The sequence below is a fragment of the Hippoglossus hippoglossus genome, chromosome 18, assembly GCF_009819705.1.
Source record: "Hippoglossus hippoglossus isolate fHipHip1 chromosome 18, fHipHip1.pri, whole genome shotgun sequence".
Taxonomy (NCBI): Eukaryota; Metazoa; Chordata; class Actinopteri; order Pleuronectiformes; family Pleuronectidae; genus Hippoglossus; species Hippoglossus hippoglossus.
The window spans coordinates 7,714,396-7,733,163 of NC_047168.1; the positions used below are offsets into that span (position 1 = coordinate 7,714,396).

The 18,768-nt window shown below is 42.5% G+C and overlaps 1 protein-coding gene and 1 long non-coding RNA gene across 2 annotated transcripts; one reads left to right on the top strand and one right to left on the bottom strand.

Annotated features, from left to right (window-relative positions):
- The first annotated feature begins 859 nt into the window (after nt 1–859).
- Nucleotides 860–16,113, top strand: LOC117752162 (putative cyclin-dependent serine/threonine-protein kinase DDB_G0272797/DDB_G0274007). The gene is made up of 6 exons (XM_034569352.1): nt 860–1,259; nt 2,284–2,387; nt 9,065–9,345; nt 14,047–14,120; nt 15,208–15,646; nt 16,104–16,113. Exons 1-6 carry the CDS (start codon nt 977–979, stop codon nt 16,111–16,113), a joined length of 1,191 nt encoding a protein of 396 aa, XP_034425243.1. The 5' UTR covers nt 860–976.
- Nucleotides 5,123–5,529, bottom strand: LOC117752275. The gene is made up of 2 exons (XR_004612018.1): nt 5,426–5,529; nt 5,123–5,249 (listed from the first exon to the last, which is right to left on the bottom strand). It is a non-coding gene; the product is annotated as an uncharacterized LOC117752275 (long non-coding RNA).
- Nucleotides 16,114–18,768: the final 2,655 nt, after the last annotated feature.

An 18,768-nucleotide genomic window follows, 5' to 3' on the forward strand; every position in this document is an offset into this window, starting at 1 on the left:
TACACACCTCTGTCCACCATGGGACGGCTTTCCTACTCATTTTTCCTTTGCTTCTAGGGATTGATAACTCTGCTGCTTTTAGTACAATTTCACTCAACTTTTCTTCCACTTTTTCCATCTCTTGATTTAGGTCTATTTCCCAATTTCCCATCTCTCCGATTAACTGATGTCACCCACAGTTTCCTGTCGGATGTAAATTCGTCTTCAGGCTAAGGCTTTGAGACGGTGTATGGGAGCATTCCGGACAACGCCGGTCTCTGCACTGCTGGTGGAAGCAGGGGAGGCTCCATTGAGGCTGCGACGTTCAAAATTAGCACTAAATTATTGGATTAAATTGAAAGGATTTGGAACAGCTCTTCCATCAATCTCTTTGCCCTCCGAATGCTGGGAATTTATAGAAGGTAGTAGTAGGATTAATAGGGGTCATTTGATCTGTTCTGTAAGTAAATATGTAGAGGATTTGGGATTAAGTGGAATTACAGTAGGGCCCTCTGTATGCTGGCCATCTGTCCCTCCATGGCTGTGGGCAGAAGCTGATGTGGATCTGTCAATTAAAGAATTATTGCAGAAAGGTGAAATAGGAGATCTAGCAGCACGTGTAGACAGACATCTTAAGAACAGATGGAGTAACTATCAAAATATTGACGCTGAATGTTCAAGGGATCCAGAAAGCAATAGAGTGGGATGTGGTCATACATCCCCCATGTTCAAATATGAAGACTACCCGATGGATTTAAATATTCACTGCAGAGATAATTGCTTTATTGTGTGGTGGGTGGAAGATGGGATAAAGTTGTACTGTGCACAGATTCCTTATCTGCCCTCGTGGCATTGGTGGGGTGGTTAGTACTTTAGTTTCCTCGTCGTCCTCCAGTCCAGCAGGGGTCACTGTTTGCTCTGAACTCGGAGTCTCTGTTTTCCTGCCGCTGGCTCTCTTTGCTCGCTCCGAGACTCAAAGTGCGCAGAAAGGAGGAACATGTGCGCCGTGCAGCTGCTGCGGGTGTCGGTACATGAGCGGATCAGCGCTGCCGCTGAAGACTTTCTGCTGCAGGTGGAGAAAGGAGGAGGAAAGGCTCAAGTCCCGGCGATGAGAGCGATGCTCACCGAGCGGCTAACGGCGGCGGCGGAGGAGATCGTATCTGTGTTTGAGGAAACCGTGGTGGAGTACGACAGAGTGGAGCGGTCAGAGCGGGAGATCTGCCGCCAGAGGAGGCTGCTCGATGCCGTGATGCAGCCCGAAGTCCGGCTGCACAGAGCAGGTCAGTCCCTGCTCCCTGGAGCCGGAAAGCTAGCGGAGCTAGTTGAGCTAAGCTGCTCTGTGCTAGCTAAGCTAGTGGAGCTACGTTGCTCTGTTCTAGCTCAGCTAGTGGAGCTTGCTTTTCTAAGACAGACACAGGAAACATTTGTGAGTTGTGGCTCTTAAATCTATTTAATTTGAGCAGAGCAGCTCATCACTAACTGCTTCAGGAAGTTGATCTGAATTTTAACTAAATCTTTAAAAGCATTAAGACAAAGTGTAGAAGACACAAATATAAACAGTCAGGTCCAATTAAAAATCATTATTAAAGTTCAGAGAATAGAAAGTAAAAAGTAGCATGAGATAAAATAGGAGAATGAAAGTCAGTCAATGACTGAATATAAAGCCTCAGATGTGACTTAATAAAAGGCAGCGACAAACAGAAAAGACTCGATTTAAAAGAAGGAAAAGTTGTAGCAGACATGAAATATTTTCTATTTATTCTTGTGAGAAAATAAACTCAGTAAAATCTGTTTTCATGGATTTTTCCACTGACAGTTGTCATTCCCGAAACTTTTGTTTTCATTTAGCAGTTGTACTCACTGTCATATTCAACAGATAAACATTACCTGTGCTGAAAGATGATTCTCTCTGTATATTCTGCTATGAACTGCGCACAGAACAGTGCACATACAAGTACATGTAAGTACGTCGTAGGTACATCATACCTTAAAATAAAAGCTACTTATCCAGTGTAAAAAAAACACCTACATGCATGAAAGCAAACAAGAAAACACTTAACAGATATTCTACAATTTATTCAGCATGAAATAATGAACATAAATGACCTTGTAATTCTGGCATTTCAGACCCAGGATTAACTTGCACACTACTGTAGCCTCACAAACTACATATCAAACTACAGAAGTCTGGTGCCACTGGCTCAGATTGAGCCACTCTCTTATTTCAGAAGAGAATCGATAAAGTATTGGTATTGTGACATTGTTTGAGACCCAATACATCATACTTCTCTACTCCCCCTGCAGACTTCCTGCAACTGGTGGTGAGTAAAGAAGAGGCTCCCTCTGAGCAGCAGCAGTGGAGCCCCCTTGTGGACCAGGAGGACCCAGAGACCCCCCACATTAAAGAGGAACAGAAGGAACCGTTGACCAATCAGAAGGGAGAGCAGCTTCAACAACTGGAGGAGGCTGATATCAAGTTCACATTGACTCCCGTCGCTGTGAAGAATGAAGAAGATGAAGAGAAACCTCAGTTGACACAGCTTCATCAGAGTCAGACTGAGGAGAACAGTGCGGACTGTGGAGGACCAGAACCAGCCAGGAACTCAGGTCCTGATGGACATTTACAACCAGGTCCTGAGGACAAGACTGAAGACTCCTCTGAGACTGAAGACTCCTCTGACACTGAAGTCAGTGATGATGATGATTGGATGGAGACCAGGGAACCTCGGTCTTGTTTAAATACAAGAAATAACAAACAGCCTCTAAGCGATATGAGATGTAAAACTGACAAGAAATCATTTAGTTGCTCTGAGTGTGGTAAAAGATTTAACCGAAAGTACAATCTAACTATACATATGAGGGTTCATACAGGAGAGAAACCCTTTAGTTGTTCTGAGTGTGATAAAAGATTTTCGCATGATTGTTACTTAAAGCGTCATGTGAGCATTCATACGGGAGAGAAACCATTTAGTTGCTCCGAGTGTGGTAAAACATTTGGACTAAAGGGCATTCTAAATATTCATATAAGGAGTCATTCAGGAGAAAAACCCTTTAGTTGCACTGAGTGTGGTAGAAAATGTAATGATAAGAGCAAGATAACTGAACATATGAGAATTCATACAGGAGAGAAACCATTGAGTTGCACTAAGTGTGGTAAAACATTTAGATATAAGAGCCTTCTAAATCGACATATGAGGAGTCATACAGGAGAGAAACCCTTAAGTTGCACTTAGTGTGCAAAAAATGTAACAAGACTTCCAACATTATATATATATATATATATATATATATATATATATATATATATATATATATATATATATATATATATATATATATCTCATTCATCCATTTCTCAAGTGACTATAACACTAATAACTTCCCAGTTTGATTTATTTAGTACATGAGCAATATAATTTTTTCCATCATATTATTTTCAGTATCATGTGCAAGATTACTTAACATTTCCACTTACTGACACTTTTGTTTCGTATGTTTCTTTCTCATGTAACTTTATTTTATTTTTGCTTCCATTTATATTTACAATTAAGCCCTGGTTCTCAATTACTCAGTATACACTTTATATTGCATTTGCAATACACTTTTATTTTCACTTATTCTTTTTTTATTCTGCAAACTAGCAAAATAATTTCCTCCAGGATTAATAGTCTTATCTTCCATTTAAATGGTTCCGATCACTGCATGATGTTTTCTCCTTCACTGTGGCAATATAATCTTTTTCTTTTTTTTTAATATATATTTCTTTCTCCCCATGTTGCACCGACTTGTTTCTTGACACAAATGACTGCTTATCCGTATGTGGCTTGTGTGATGGTGCACTACAGAGGCCCCTTTAATTTGCAATCTCTTTGCACTCATGATTATAACTTATCTCTTCAATGCTGTAACCGTTGTAGGGCAGTGTTTGTCTCATTCGGGTCTTTGTCAGAGCAAGTGGGCACCTCTGAGGATGTGGTCCATGGTCTGGGGAGTCTCACCACAGGGGGCTTGGTGTTGATTCCCCTCTTTTGCCCTGGCTGTTTTCCAGTCCTCCCCGCTGAGAGTAGGCTTAGAATTTGTGCTTGGCAGGGCCTCGTTGTACAGGCCAGTCACTCTCCCTTCACATCTGCACTTGACAAAACTGAACTACTTTTCCTTCCTGGGAAAGGCTCTCCCACCGATGACCTGACTCTTACCTTTGACAACTCTGTTAGCCCCCGCCCAGACTGCTAAGAACCTGGGTGTGACACTCGACAGTCAACTCTCCCTTACTGCCAACATTATTGCAACGACCCGTTCCTGTAGATACATGCTGCACAACATCAGGAGAATATGTCCCCTTCTCACTCAGAAAGCGGCGCAGGTTCTGGTCCAGACTCTGGTCATCTCACGCCTAGACTATTGCAGCTCCCTCCTGGCAGGTCTACCTGCTAATGCCATCCGACCTCTGCAGCTCATCCAGAATGTAGCAGCTCAAGTGGTCTTTAACCTCCCTAAATTCACTCACACTACTCCGCTCCTCCACTCCCTTCACTGGTTACCAGTAGCTGCCCGCATCCGTTTCAAAACAGTACTTGCGTACCCTGCTGCGAACGGATCAGGTCCAGTCTACATCCAGGACATGGTCAAACTTTACACCCCAGCCTGTTCACTCCGCTCTTCATCTGCCAATCGGCTTGTTCCTCTCTCACTGCGAGCTAACCACTCAACAAAATCACGACTGTTTGCTGTCCTGGCTCCTAAATGGTGGAACGAGCTCCCCAATGTCATAAAGACAGCAGAAATCAACACATCTACCGCTGCAGACTAAAGACACATCTATTCCGATTTTACTTTCTTGATTCTTGTTCTGGGTTTGTACCCTCATGGTTGAATGCACTGATTGTAAGTTGCTTTGGATAAAAGCGTCAGCTAAGTGTAATGTAATGCAATGCACTCTATAGGTTGCTGCTGGTGTCGGATGCATGCTCTCCACTGTTTTGAAGCTTTTGTGGGATTTTAAACACACTCACAGTACCTTGACTTTTTTGATTCAGTCAAGCATTTAAACCCATGTTGTTTGACCTGATGTAAATTCAACAATAAAAATAGTGATGTTGCATTTCCTTTTTTCAAGCATTAGAAATCACAGCAGATAATGGACTTGTTTGTCATTTTTTTTATTTTGGCAATACAAATACACAGTTTACTTAGATTTCTGGCACTGTGCCTGTGCCTTCAGCACCTTGACGACGATCTTCTGCTCCTCAATCAGGAAAGCATGCTTGATCCTGTAAATAAAAGGCAAGAATGGATAAATGCATAAGCAGTTCCAAACTTGCACAAACATCTATGTGCGAATATTTTATTCATAATCTGTTTTTAATTTAAAGTTCTTGTCACAGCCGCAAATACTAGCATTGCTCCAGTTTCTCAGTGGGGGTCAGGAGATGAGAAATCCTTTTACCTGTCAAGGACACACTTGGCGCACATGGAGCCTCCGTAGGCCCTGCTGACGTGCTTTTTGGTCTGGGAGAGTCTCATCCGAACCTGACATCTAACAGCCCGAATCTTCGGGACAAAGAACACGGCCGTGATCAGAACACGTTAGCAACAGTGGAAAAGCATGATTGTCTGCACGCTGACAGACAACCAATTTCTGGGTTGTAAGCTCAGTAGAAAAGTCTGCTATGTTTATAACATACTAAGGAATGTATTTGCTATTTGCACTTGATTGCAGTGGATACTGTAGTAGCAATCTGTACAGGCAAACCCGAGGATGATGATTTAAGCAACCTGCCGAGAATAGAATATGATTCAATAAAATTTCAGAATGCAACATCAGTTGCACCAAGACTTTACCCTGTTACTAAATCCATCCACTTAATTAAAGTGCCCATATTTTACACATTTCTGGGATGTAATTTGAGGTACTGGTACCCCTAAAATGATATATCAGTGGATTAAGTCGAAAAAACTGCTGCAATGTGTATTTCCATGTCCCCTCCTCTGCCTCTCTGGCGCTGCAGAAAGAACAGGCTGTTTGCGCCTGCCTCATTAATTATTTATGAGCCCTCCTCCATTGGCTGACTGCACTTTGAGTGCCACGCTACCAGGCCTATCACAGTTCTCATTCTGGTGCATTGACGATCTTTCTGGTAAACACAGCTGAAAGACATGTTATTCTTGGATACAGCTGTAGAAGACCAGCCACATATTCACGGTCGGTTACAACAGGATGTTTCTGAATGGTAAGTTGCACCGTCCTCATGTTTGTTCAAGTTTTAGCAGGACAGTCGGCCAATGTAGGAGTAACGTCCCGAGTTTCAGTACGGAGTTTCACTACGGAGTAATGTCTACATTACTCTGTACTGCTGCATGTAGAGCATGCAGTGAGCAGTTTGGAACAGCTGTATCCTTGACAAGTTGCTGTAGGTTGAGCGTCTGTGGTGAAATGAGCCGAGCGAACCGACACGACACGTCAGGAGAAATAAAAACGTATCCACTGGTCTCAAACAGTAACTTTCTTAGGATGAATGTTCACGGACACGTTCTCTTCCTTGCATCCCTCCACGCTGCAGTGTTTCTTCAGTGCTGTTTGTTGTGGTTAGCCTGTGGTAGCTAACAAGCTGCTAGCTCAACAACATGTCTGCTTGGTGTCGCGTTCAGTGTGGAGGGGGGGTGGTGAGTGCGGAGCTTATATACAGTCTATGGTTTGGAGGCTGGACTGGTACCGGCTGGGTGGGGCTGAGAGAAGAGTGCGATTCCATGATGACATCATACGGAGAGGAAGTACGAAACACGACGTTTCAATAACATATTTGTTAGAATGGACTGAGTGAAAAAGTCTGCGGAGTGACTGCTTTCATACATTGAGGGTACCTACTGACCCCCTTCAAGTCTTTATGGATAGTAAAAGCCCAGAAAATGAATTTGACACAACATGGGCCCTTTAATACTGTTTTGACTCAAAAAAACATGTTTCTTCTGTCGGTGTATAGCTTTGATTTCAGATATGGAAACAAATTAATAACTTGGGGCGGCTGTGGCTTAGTGGTGGAGCGGTCGTCCTCCAACCAGAAGGTCGGTAGATGGATTCTCCTAAATGGCCCCTCCATAGATGTTGAATCCACTAATTGTAAGTTGCTCTTGATAAAAGCGTCCACTGACATGTAATGTAAAATAGAACTTAACTTCTTATCCTTGTTTTTTTTCTCTCCAGTAACTTTGACAATGTACATGCATGAGAATTACTTCAGACCCAAGTGTAAAAATAAACAAATTTTGATTGTATTACAAAAAGCCACAAGTCCCTCCTTACTTACTCTTTTTTGGCAAGAGCGTGTGAATTAGCATTACAACATTTCAGTCTCTGAAATGACAACAGTTGACAAACACTGATAGGATAAGCAGATCATAAAGCAATGTTTTGAGGCTAATTGAGCGGCTTTGCTTTCCACAACAGCACATTGAATAATCCAAAAGCAACAGAAGACATCGCATAGATTCATCCTGCATCTGATATATATATAAATATAGATATATATATATTACTTTTACTTCAGGGTTAGGTATTTGTTGCCTATGCTTTAGTACTTGTTTAACATGTACTCTTGACAGACTATTTCTACTGTGTAGTATTAGTACTTTAGTTTTCTCGTCGTCCTCCAGTCCAGCAGGGGTCACTGTTGGCTCTGAACTCGGTGTCTTTGTTTACTTGCTGCTGGCTCTCTTTCCTCACTCCGAGACTCAAAGTGCGCAGAAAGGAGGAACATGTGCGCCGTGCAGCTGCTGCGGGTGTCGGTACACGAGCGGATCAACGCTGCCGCTGAAGACTTTCTGCTGCAGGTGGAGAAAGGAGGAGGAAAGGCTCAAGTCCCGGCGATGAGAGCGATGCTCACCGAGCGGCTAACGGCGGCGGCGGAGGAGATCGTAACTGTGTTTGAGGAAACCGTGGTGGAGTACGAAAACAGAGTGGAGCGGTCAGAGCGGGAGATCTGCCGCCAGAGGAGGCTGCTCGATGCCGTGATGAAGCCCGAAGTCCGGCTGCACAGAGCAGGTCAGTCCCTGCTTCCTGGAGCCGGAAAGCTAGTGGAGCTAAGCTGCTGTTTGGTAGCTAAGCTAGTGGAGCTAAGCTGCTCTGTGCTACCTCAGCTAGTGGAGCTAAGCTGCTGTGAGCTAGCTAAGCTAGTGGAGCTAAGCTGCTGTGTGCTAGCTCAGCTAGTGGAGCTAAGCTGCTGTGTGCTAGCTCAGCTAGTGGAGCTAAGCTGCTCTGTTCTAGCTCAGCTAGTGGAGCTTGCTTTTCTAAGACAGACACAGGAAACATTTGTGAGTTGTGGCTCTAAAATCTATTTAATGTGAGCAGAGCAGCTCATCACTAACTGCTTCAGGAAGTTGATCTGAAGTTTAACTAAATCTTTCAAAGCATTAACACAAAGTGTAGAAGACACAAATATAAACAGTCAGGTCCAATTAAAAATCCTTATTACAGTTCAAAGAATAGAAAATAAGAAATAGCATGAGATAAAATAGGAGAATGAAAGTCAGTCAGTGACTGAATATAAAGCCTCAGATGTGACTGAGTAAAAGGCAGCGACAAACAGAAAAGACTTGATTTAAACTGCTATGAACTGCGCACAGAACAGTGCACATACAAGTACATGTAAGTATGTCGTAAGTACATCATACCTTAAAATGAAGGCTACTTATCCAGTGTAAAAAAAACACCTACATGCATGAAAGCAAACAAGAAAACACTTAACAGATATTCTACAATTTATTCAGCATGAAATAATGAACATAAAAGACCTTGTAATTCTGGCATTTCAGACCCAGGATTAACCTGCACACTACTGTAGCCTCACAAACTACATATCATTCTATCAAACTACAGAAGTCTGGTGTCACTGGCTCAGACAGAGCCACTCTTATTTAAGAAAAGAATTGATAAAGTATTGGTTTCGAAACAAAAATTGTTGGAATTGTGACACTGTTTGAGACCAAAAAAACATACCTCTCTACTCCCCCTGCAGACTTCCTGCAACTGGTGAGTAAAGAAGAGGCTCCCTCTGAGCAGCAGCAGTGGAGCCCCCTTGTGGACCAAGAGGACCCAGAGCCCCCCCACATTAAAGAGGAACAGGAGGAACCGTGGACCAATCAGAAGGGAGAGCCGCTTCAACAACTGGAGGAGGCTGATATCAAGTTCACATTGACTCCTGTCGCTGTGAAGAATGATGAAGAGAAACCTCAGTTGACACAGCTTCATCAGAGTCAGACTGAGGAGAACAGTGTGGACTGTGGAGGACCAGAACCAGCCAGGAACTCAGGTCCTGATGGACATTTACAACCAGGTCCTGAGGACAAGACTGAAGACTCTTCTGAGACTGAAGTCAGCGATGATGATTGGATGGAGACCAGGGAACCTCGGTCTGGTTTAAATACAAGAAATAACAAACAGCCTCTAAGTGATATGAGATGTAAAACTGATAAGAAATCATTTAGTTGCTCTGAGTGTGGTAAAAGATTTAGACATGAGACCTGTCTCACGAGACATATGACAATTCATACAGGAGAGAAACCATTTAGTTGCTCTGAGTGTGGTAAAAGATTTAGACATGAGACCTATCTAACTAGACATATGACAATTCATACAGGAGAGAAACCATTTAGTTGCATTGAGTGTGGTAAAAGATTCAGACTAAACGGCAGTCTAACTTCACACATGAGAAGTCATACAGGAGATAAACCATTTAGTTGCTCCAAGTGTGATAAAAGATTTTCGCATAGTTGTCACTTAAAGCGTCATGTGAGCGTTCATACTGGAGAGAAACCATTTTGTTGCTCCGAGTGTGGTAAAACATTTCGACTAAAGGGCTTTCTAACTGAACATATGAGAAGTCATACAGGAGAGAAACCATTTAGTTGCTCTGAGTGTGCTAAAAGATTTGGTAATAAGGGCGATCTTACTGTACATAGTAGAATTCATACAGGAGAGAAACCATTTAGTTGCTCTGAGTGTGCTAAAAGATTTAGTCATAAGGGTGCTCTTACTGTACATAGTAGAACTCATACTGGAGAGAAACCATTTAGTTGCTCTGATTGTGCTAAAAGATTTAATAATAAGGGCGATCTTACTGTACATAGTAGAATTCATACAGGAGAGAAACCATTTCGTTGCTCTGAGTGTGCTAAAAGATTTAGTAATAAGGGCGATCTTACTGTACATAGTAGAACTCATACAGGAGAGAAACCATTTAGTTGCACTCAGTGTGGTAAAACATTTGGCAAAAGTGGCTCATTAACTGTACATATGAGAAGTCATAAGGGCGCTCTTACTGTACATAGTAGAATTCATACAGGAGAGAAACCATTTAGTTGCTCTCAGTGGTAAAAGATTTATAGGAAACTTTGAGTTAAAGAAGCATGTGACAATTCATACAGGAGAGAAACCATTTAGTTGCACTCAGTGTGGTAAAACATTTAGCCAAAGTGGCAAATTAACTCATCATATGAGGAGTCAGACAGGAGAGAAACCATTTAGTTGCACTCAGTGTGGTCAAAGTTTTTGAGGAGACATTAGAGGTGCCAACATTTCTTGATTCTTTGATGCATCACGATGCGGACTTGGGCGACTTCATCTATGCAGTGACTGAACGTAATTGATATAAGTTTACCGCTACGTTCGTTGTTTTAACAATGTCCTTCCTAAGGTTGGGAACCCAAACTCATTTCCTACGTTGTAGCAGTAACGGGCCCGAGCACGCGCATTTTGAAGCCTGTTGCAGTTAGTGGAGAGAGCGATCATTGACCAAGCGCACGTCTCCGCGTTGCATGCGTTTTGCGCACTGCGGCAAGGATAAACGCTTCACTTCCTGCGTCCGTCACGCGATGTCGATCCTTGCCTGCTAATTGCTCATTGCAGTCCACGCTATCAATTGCACATCACACTGTGAACATTTTATGTAAATCAAATGATAGTTGTAAAACAAAGCTTACTTCCTGTTGCCAGTAGGTGGCGCCATCACTATTATTAGGTACAGACTAATCGATCTGTTCAAGTAGGGACTCTGATGTAGCGTGAGCAATTTTGTGTCAATTGGACAATGTTACAACAACTTAATTATCACACTGATCAGTAGGTGGCGCTATGACCATGAACTAATATTAATATATGGAGCTGTTCAGGTCAGGATTGTGATTATAGGTCAGCATTTGGGGGCCGGTTGGATTATGCAGAGTGAAAGTCCTTCTTGTTTCATGGCGAATCAGTAGGCGGCGCTATGACACTGAGGAAATATTGACACATAGAGCTGTTCAGGCTTGGACTCTGATCATGAGACAGAAGTTTGGTGGTGATAGGACAATGCACAGTTGAGTTATGACAACATCGTCTCCTTTGGCAAAGGATGAACCTTCGCCGCACCTCAATGTTTACACGGTTTGAGGAAATGTCACAATTCTGACCATGATCCAATGACTTGACTGAGCTCTTTTGAGCTGTATATTGTAAAGCAGCCAAGAGCAGTGCATCAAAGTATAAAACATGTCACTTCCTGTAGCCAGCAGGTGGCGCTGTGATTTTAAGTCATGATTTCTGTGTAGATGTCATCAGGCCGGGACTCTTGTCTTACATGTCTAGTTTGGACTTGATTGGACCAAATATGTCCGAGATACAGAACCTCATGTTTTGATGGCGTGTAATCAAACTTCGATGCCACGCCACGGTCACACCGTGTGATGAAATCAAATATACCGAGTCAGTTCATATCTCCATCTTGTTGAGATGACATTCCCAGAAGTTGATCTGATGAAAGCCCAAGGACAAGTTCATCAGAGTAAAAATGTGTAAAATGGCCTCTAAAGTCAAAATGGCGGGCTTCCTGTTTGGTCTAGCATATCTAGCCAAGAGACTTATTTGTTTGTTATGAAAAGACACATGTCCCTATCGATTTTTGTACATGTCGGCCAATCGTAGTGCCGGGGCTGCACTTTAGGGCGCGCTAGTCAGTTATTTTGCCACGCCCATTCCTTAAAACCATCTGAATGTCTGCAGGGGGGGGGCTGTTGTTACACAAATGTAGTTTGAGTGAGATACAACCATGAACACTGAAGTTACAGCAATTTCGTGTGTCATGGCGAGTTGATGAACTTTGACGCCACGCCACTATTATGGTGTTTGACGAAAAGTCCCAGTAATCTTATGCCTTCATTATCAATGTCTTGAGACCCTTTTGACACAGTTTGACATGGTTTCTGGCAGTGGGTGAGAAGGAATACCTCCAAGTGTAAGATGTTCAAAAAACAAGACTTCCTGTTGCCATCAGGGGGCGCTGTGATTTTAAGTCATGATTTCTGTGTAGATGTCATCAGGCCGGGACTCTTGTCTTACATGTCTAGTTTGGACTCGATTGGACCATGTATGTCTGAGATACAGAACCTCGTGTTTTGATGGCGTGTAATCAAACTTTGACGCCACGGTCACACCGTGTGACGAAAAATCAATCTTTGAGATAGTTTTTATCTCCAACTTGTTTAGATGACACTCATCTCAATTTGAAGTTGATCTGATGAAAGCCCTGGGACAAGTTCGTCAAAGTAAAAATGTGAAAAATGGCCACTAAATGCAAAATGGCGGGCTTCCTGTTGCGTTTTTCATAATGCTCCTTGAGACTTTTTTGTTTGTCTGGTCATGATACACCTGGGCTACGATTTTTGTGAAGATCGGTCAAAGGGAAACCTAGGGGCTGCGTTCCAGGTGGCGCTGTTGAGCCATTTTGCCACGCCCATTTCAAATGACTCCAGAATATGTAAATTTTCACCACTTTCTAATTTTCTGCAGAGTTTGGTAAGAATTTGAGCATGTTAAAGCCCTCAAAAAGCCAATTCATTTGGCATAGAATAATACGAATAATCCTTACAATTTCAATAGGGCCTCCCACCATCGGTGCTCGGGCCCTAATTAGATCCGAATCCAAAATGCCATGTACCTGGTACCCGTTACATTTTTGGGATTATTTCCGTTCTGTTTATCGGTTCCTAAACTTCAAGAATGCCATATGTATCTGCCAGGACCTGTCTGGTGGAGGTCCCTACCACCAGACATTTGAAACATTGACTCTCTCTCCATTTTAAAATCTCATCTAAAAACTCATCATTTTAAACAGGCATATTCCATTTGATTGTCTTCCATTTTGCAAACTACACGCTTTATTCACTGTTAATTTTATTTATTTTATTGATGTTTTTGATACATTGTTTTTTGTTGTGTTTTTATCTCTGCTGTGTAAGGTGACCTTGAGTGCTCTGAAACGCTAGAAATAAAATGTTGTCTTGTAAAAATAAAACAATGTATTTTATGTATTATGAATGTATGTGAAAAAACTGGTTCTCCAAAGAAGAGGAGCAACATCCCAACCAGCCCAGACCCTCATCAGTTTGCCTTCAGAACCAACAGATTATCAGTTTATACACCTCTGGCGGAAAATATCACCTACGTCAGAATGGATACTGGACTTCCTCACAAACAGACCCCCAGGGCTGTGTACTCAGCCCCCTCCCGTTCACACTGTACACCCATGAAAATTCATATCGAGAGGAAATCAATGAATCAATATATAATGAATCAATATATATATATATATATATATATATATATATTACTTTTACTTCTGGATTAGGTAATTGTTGCCTATGCTTTAGTACTTGTTTAACATGTACTCTTGACAGACTATTTCTACTGTGTAGTATTAGTACTTTAGTTTTCTCGTCGTCCTCCAGTCCAGCAGGGGTCACTGTTGGCTCTGAACTCGGTGTCTTTGTTTACTTGCTGCTGGCTCTTTCCTCACTCCGAGACTCAAAGTGCGCAGAAAGGAGGAACATGTGCGCCGTGCAGCTGCTGCGGGTGTCGGTACACGAGCGGATCAACGCTGCCGCTGAAGACTTTCTGCTGCAGGTGGAGAAAGGAGAAGAAACGGCTCAAGTCCCGGCGATGAGAGCGATGCTCACCGAGCGGCTAACGGCGGCGGCGGCGGAGATCGTATTAGTGTTTGAGGAAACCGTGGCGGAGTACGAAGACAGAGTGGAGCGGTCAGAGCGGGAGATCTGCCGCCAGAGGAGGCTGCTCGATGCCGTGATGAAGCCCGAAGTCCGGCTGCACAGAGCAGGTCAGTCCCTGCTCCCTGGAGCCGGAAAGCTAGCGGAGCTAGTTGAGCTAAGCTGCTCTGTTCTAGCTCAGCTAGTGGAGCTTGCTTTTCTAAGACAGACACAGGAAACATTTGTGAGTTGTGGCTCTAAAATCTATTTAATGTGAGCAGAGCAGCTCATCACTAACTGCTTCAAGAAGTTGGTCTGAAGTTTAACTAAATCTTTAAAAGCATTAAGACAAAGTGTAGAAGACACAAATATAAACGTCAGGTATAAATGTCAGGTCCAATTAAAAATCCTTATTACAGTTCAAAGAATAGAAAATAAGAAATAGCATGAGATAAAATAGGAGAATGAAAGTCAGTCAGTGACTGAATATAAAGCCTCAGATGTGACTGAATAAAAGGCAGCGACAAACAGAAAAGACTTGATTTAAAAGTTGTAACAGACATGAAATATTTTCTATTTATTCTTGTGAGAAAATAAACGCAGTAAAATCTGTTTTCATGGATTTTCCACTGACAGTTGTTGATGTGAAATCTTTTAATTTTGCAACAACATTGACATAATTGTCTGCGTGAAATGACCGAGTCATTCCTGAAACTTCTGTTTTCATTTAGCAGTTGTACTCACTGTCATATTCAACAGATAAACATTACCTGTGCTGAAAGATGATTCTCTCTGTATATTCTGCTATGAACTGTGCACAGAACAGTGCACATACAAGTACATATAAGTACGACTTAAGTACATCATACCTTAAAATGAAGGCTACTTATCCAGTGTAAAAAAAAACACCGACATGCATGAAAGCAAACAAGAAAACACTTAACAGATATTCTACAATTTATTCAGCATGAAATAATGAACATAAAAGACCTTGTAATTCTGATATTTCAAACCCAGGATTAACCTGCACACTACTGTAGCCTCACAAACTACATATCATTCTATCAAACTACAGAAGTCTGGTGCCACTGGCTCAGATCGAGCCACTCTCTTATTTAAGAAAAGAATCGATAAAGTATTGGTTTCGAAACAAAAATTGTTGGAATTGTGACACTGTTTGAGACCAAACAACATCATACCTCTCGACTCCTCCTGCAGACTTCCTGCAACTGGTGAGTAAAGAAGAGGCTCCCTCTGAGCAGCAGCAGTGGAGCCCCCTTGTGGACCAGGAGGACCCAGAGCCCCCCCACATTAAAGAGGAACAGGAGGAACCGTGGACCAATCAGAAGGGAGAGCAGCTTCAACAACTGGAGGAGGCTGATATCAAGTTCACATTGACTCCTGTCGCTGTGAAGAATGAAGAAGATGAAGAGAAACCTCAGTTGTCACAGCTTCATCAGAGTCAGACTGAGGAGAACAGTGCGGACTGTGGAGGACCAGAACCAGCCAGGAACTCAGGTCCTGATGGACACTTACAACCAGGTCCTGAGGACAAAACTGAAGAATCTTCTGAGACTGAAGACTCGTCTGAGACTGAAAACTCTTCTGAGACTGAAGTCAGTGATGTTGATGATTGGATGGAGACCAGGGAACCTCGGTCTGGTTTAAATACAAGAAATAACAAACATTCTCTAAGTGATATGAGATGTAAAACTGACAAGAAATCATTTAGTTGCTCTGAGTGTGGTAAAAGATTTAACCGAAAGTACAATCTGAATACACACATGAGGGTTCATACAGGAGAGAAACCCTTTAGTTGCTCTGAGTGTGGTAACAGATTTAGAAATAAGGCACATCTAACTATACATATGAGAAGTCATACAGAAAAGAAACCCTTTAGTTGCTCTGAGTGTGATAAAATATTTAACCATCAGGCCGAATTAAAGATGCATATGAAGAGTCATACAGAAGAGAAACCCTTTAGTTGCTCTGAGTGTGGTAAAAGATTTATACATGAGACCGATTTAACTATGCATATGAAGAGTCATACAGAAGAGAAACCCTTTAGTTGCTCTCAGTGTGATAAAAGATTTTCGCTTAATGCTCACTTAAAGCGTCACGTGAGCATTCATACTGGAGAGAAACCATTTAGTTGCTCCGAGTGTGGTAAAACATTTAGACTAAAGGGCCTTCTAACTGAACATATGAGAAGTCATACAGGAGAGAAACCATTTACTTGCACTCAGTGTGGTAAAACCTTTCGTCATAGGGGCTTTCTAAATATTCATATAAGGAGTCATTCAGGAGAAAAATCCTTTAGTTGCACTCTGTGTGGTCATACATTTAGAGAAATTTCTGGTTTAAAGAGACATATGACAAGTCATACAGGAGAGAAACCATTTAGTTGCTCTGAGTGTGGTAGAAAATGTAATGATAAGAGCAAGATAACTGAACATATGAGAATTCATACAGGAGAGAAACCATTGAGTTGCACTAAGTGTGGTAAAGCATTTAGATATAAGAGACTTCTAAATCAACACATGAAGAGTCATACAGGAGAGAAACCCTTAAGTTGCACTTAGTGTGCAAAAAATTTAACAATATGTCCAACATTATATATATATTCATCTGTTTCTCAAGTCACTCTAACACTAATAAGTTCCCAGTTTGATTTATCTAGTACATGAGCAATATAATTATTTTCATCATATTATTTTCAGTATCATCTGCAAGATTTCTACTTACTGACACATTTGTTTCGTATGTTTCTTTCTCATGTAACTTTGTTATTTTATTTTTGTTTCCATATATATTTACAATTAAGCCCTGGTTCTCAATAACTCATACACTTTATATTGCATTTGCAATACACTTTTATTTTCACTTATTCTTTTTTATTCTGCAAACTAGCAAAAGAATTTCCTCCAGGATTAATAGTCTTATCTTCCATTTAAATGGTTCATATCACTGCATGATGTTTTCTCCTTCACTGTGGCAATATAATCTTTTTCTTTTTTTTAATATATTTCTTTCTCCCCATGTTGCACCGACATGTTTCTTGACACAAATGACTGCTTATCCGTATGTGGCTTGTGTGATGGTGCACTACAGAGGCCCCTTTAATTTGCAATCTCTTTGCACTCATGATTATAACTTATCTCTTCAATGCTGTAACCGTTGTAGGGCAGTGTTTGTCTCATTCAGGTCTTTGTCAGAGCAAGTGGGCACCTCTGAGGATGTGGTCCATGGTCTGGGGAGTCTCACCACAGGGGGCTTGGTGTTGATTCCCCTCTTTTGCCCTGGCTGTTTTCCAGTCCTCCCTGCTGAGAGTAGGCTTAGAATTTGTGCTTGGCAGGGCCTCGTTGTACAGGCCAGTCACTCTCCCTTCACATCTGCACTTGACAAAACTGAACTACTTTTCCTTCTTGGGAAAGGCTCTCCCACCGATGACCTGACTCTTACCTTTGACAACTCTGTTAGCCCCCGCCCAGACTGCTAAGAACCTGGGTGTGACACTCGACAGTCAACTCTCCCTTACTGCCAACATTATTGCAACGACCCGTTCCTGTAGATACATGCTGCACAACATCAGGAGAATATGTCTCCTTCTCACTCAGAAGGCGGCGCAGGTTCTGCTCCAGGCTCTGGTCATCTCACACCTAGACTATTGCAGCTCCCTCTTGGCAGGTCTACCTGCTAATGCCATCCGACCTTTGCAGCTCATCCAGAATGTAGCAGCTCAAGTGGTCTTTAACCTACCTAAATTCACTCACACTACTCCGCTCCTCCACTCCCTTCACTGGAAACAAATTAATAACTTGGGGCGGCTGTGGCTTAGTGGTGGAGCGGTCGTCCTCCAACCAGAAGATCGGTAGATGGATTCTCCTAAATGGCCCCTCCATAGATGTTGAATCCACTAATTGTAAGTTGCTCTTGGTAAAAGCGTCCGCTGACCTGTAATGTAAAATAGAACTGAACTGATATAAGTTTACCGCTACGTTTGTTGTTTTAACAATGTTCTGCCTAACGCCGGGTTTACACAGGACGCGGAAGCGCAGCGCCATTCTCAAGCGCGCAGCCACCTGTCTGTTCACATGCATTTCTCCGCGCCGGTCAACCCGCGATTCTGCTTTCTCCGCTTGTTGTTGTACCCGTTGAATGTAGGCGTTTGGGGGTAAATGATGGTCTTCATAGCCCCCCCCCCCCCCCCCACCCACCCCTCTCTTTCTCTCTCTGTCTATCTGCTTGTGTGCTTGTAGTGGATGGGCAGAGGGGGACATTTAATTATGTGATTGGGAAAATTAAAACTCCAGGACAACAGAAGGGGAATACAAAGTATGGGATGCATATTTGATAATTTATATCATATAAAATATGTCATTTATATCGTTTAAAATCATTTTTCAGTGTGTTTCCTGGCGCTATACGCTCGCGGCAAGCGGAAAAAATAGACTCGACGCCGAAACCAACGGTGCAGGGCGCAAGGCGCCCTCGGCGCTGCGCGCCGCATCGGAGCCTATGTGAACGGCACAATTGTGCAACAGGGGGGCGGAAAGGAGGCGCCTGGCTTTCCTTGGGCGTAAGGTTGGGAACCCAAACTCATTTCCAAATTAGATCCGAATCCAAAATGCCATGTACCGGGTACCCGTTAAATCTTTTGGATTATTTCCGTCCTGTTTATCGGTTCCTAAACTGCAAGGATGCCATATGTATCTGCCAGGACGTGTCTGGTGGAGGTCCCTACCACCAGACATTTGAAACATTGACTCTCTCCATTTT

Bases quoted from the DNA above. Each gene is read 5' to 3' on its own strand.
- LOC117752162 (XM_034569352.1), top strand. From the start codon at position 977: ATGTGCGCCGTGCAGCTGCTGCGGGTGTCGGTACATGAGCGGATCAGC. The intron at 1,260-2,283 runs GTCAGTCCCTGC...CTCCCCCTGCAG, and splicing joins AGTCCGGCTGCACAGAGCAG to ACTTCCTGCAACTGGTGGTG. The intron at 14,121-15,207 runs GTCAGTCCCTGC...CTCCTCCTGCAG, and splicing joins AGTCCGGCTGCACAGAGCAG to ACTTCCTGCAACTGGTGAGT.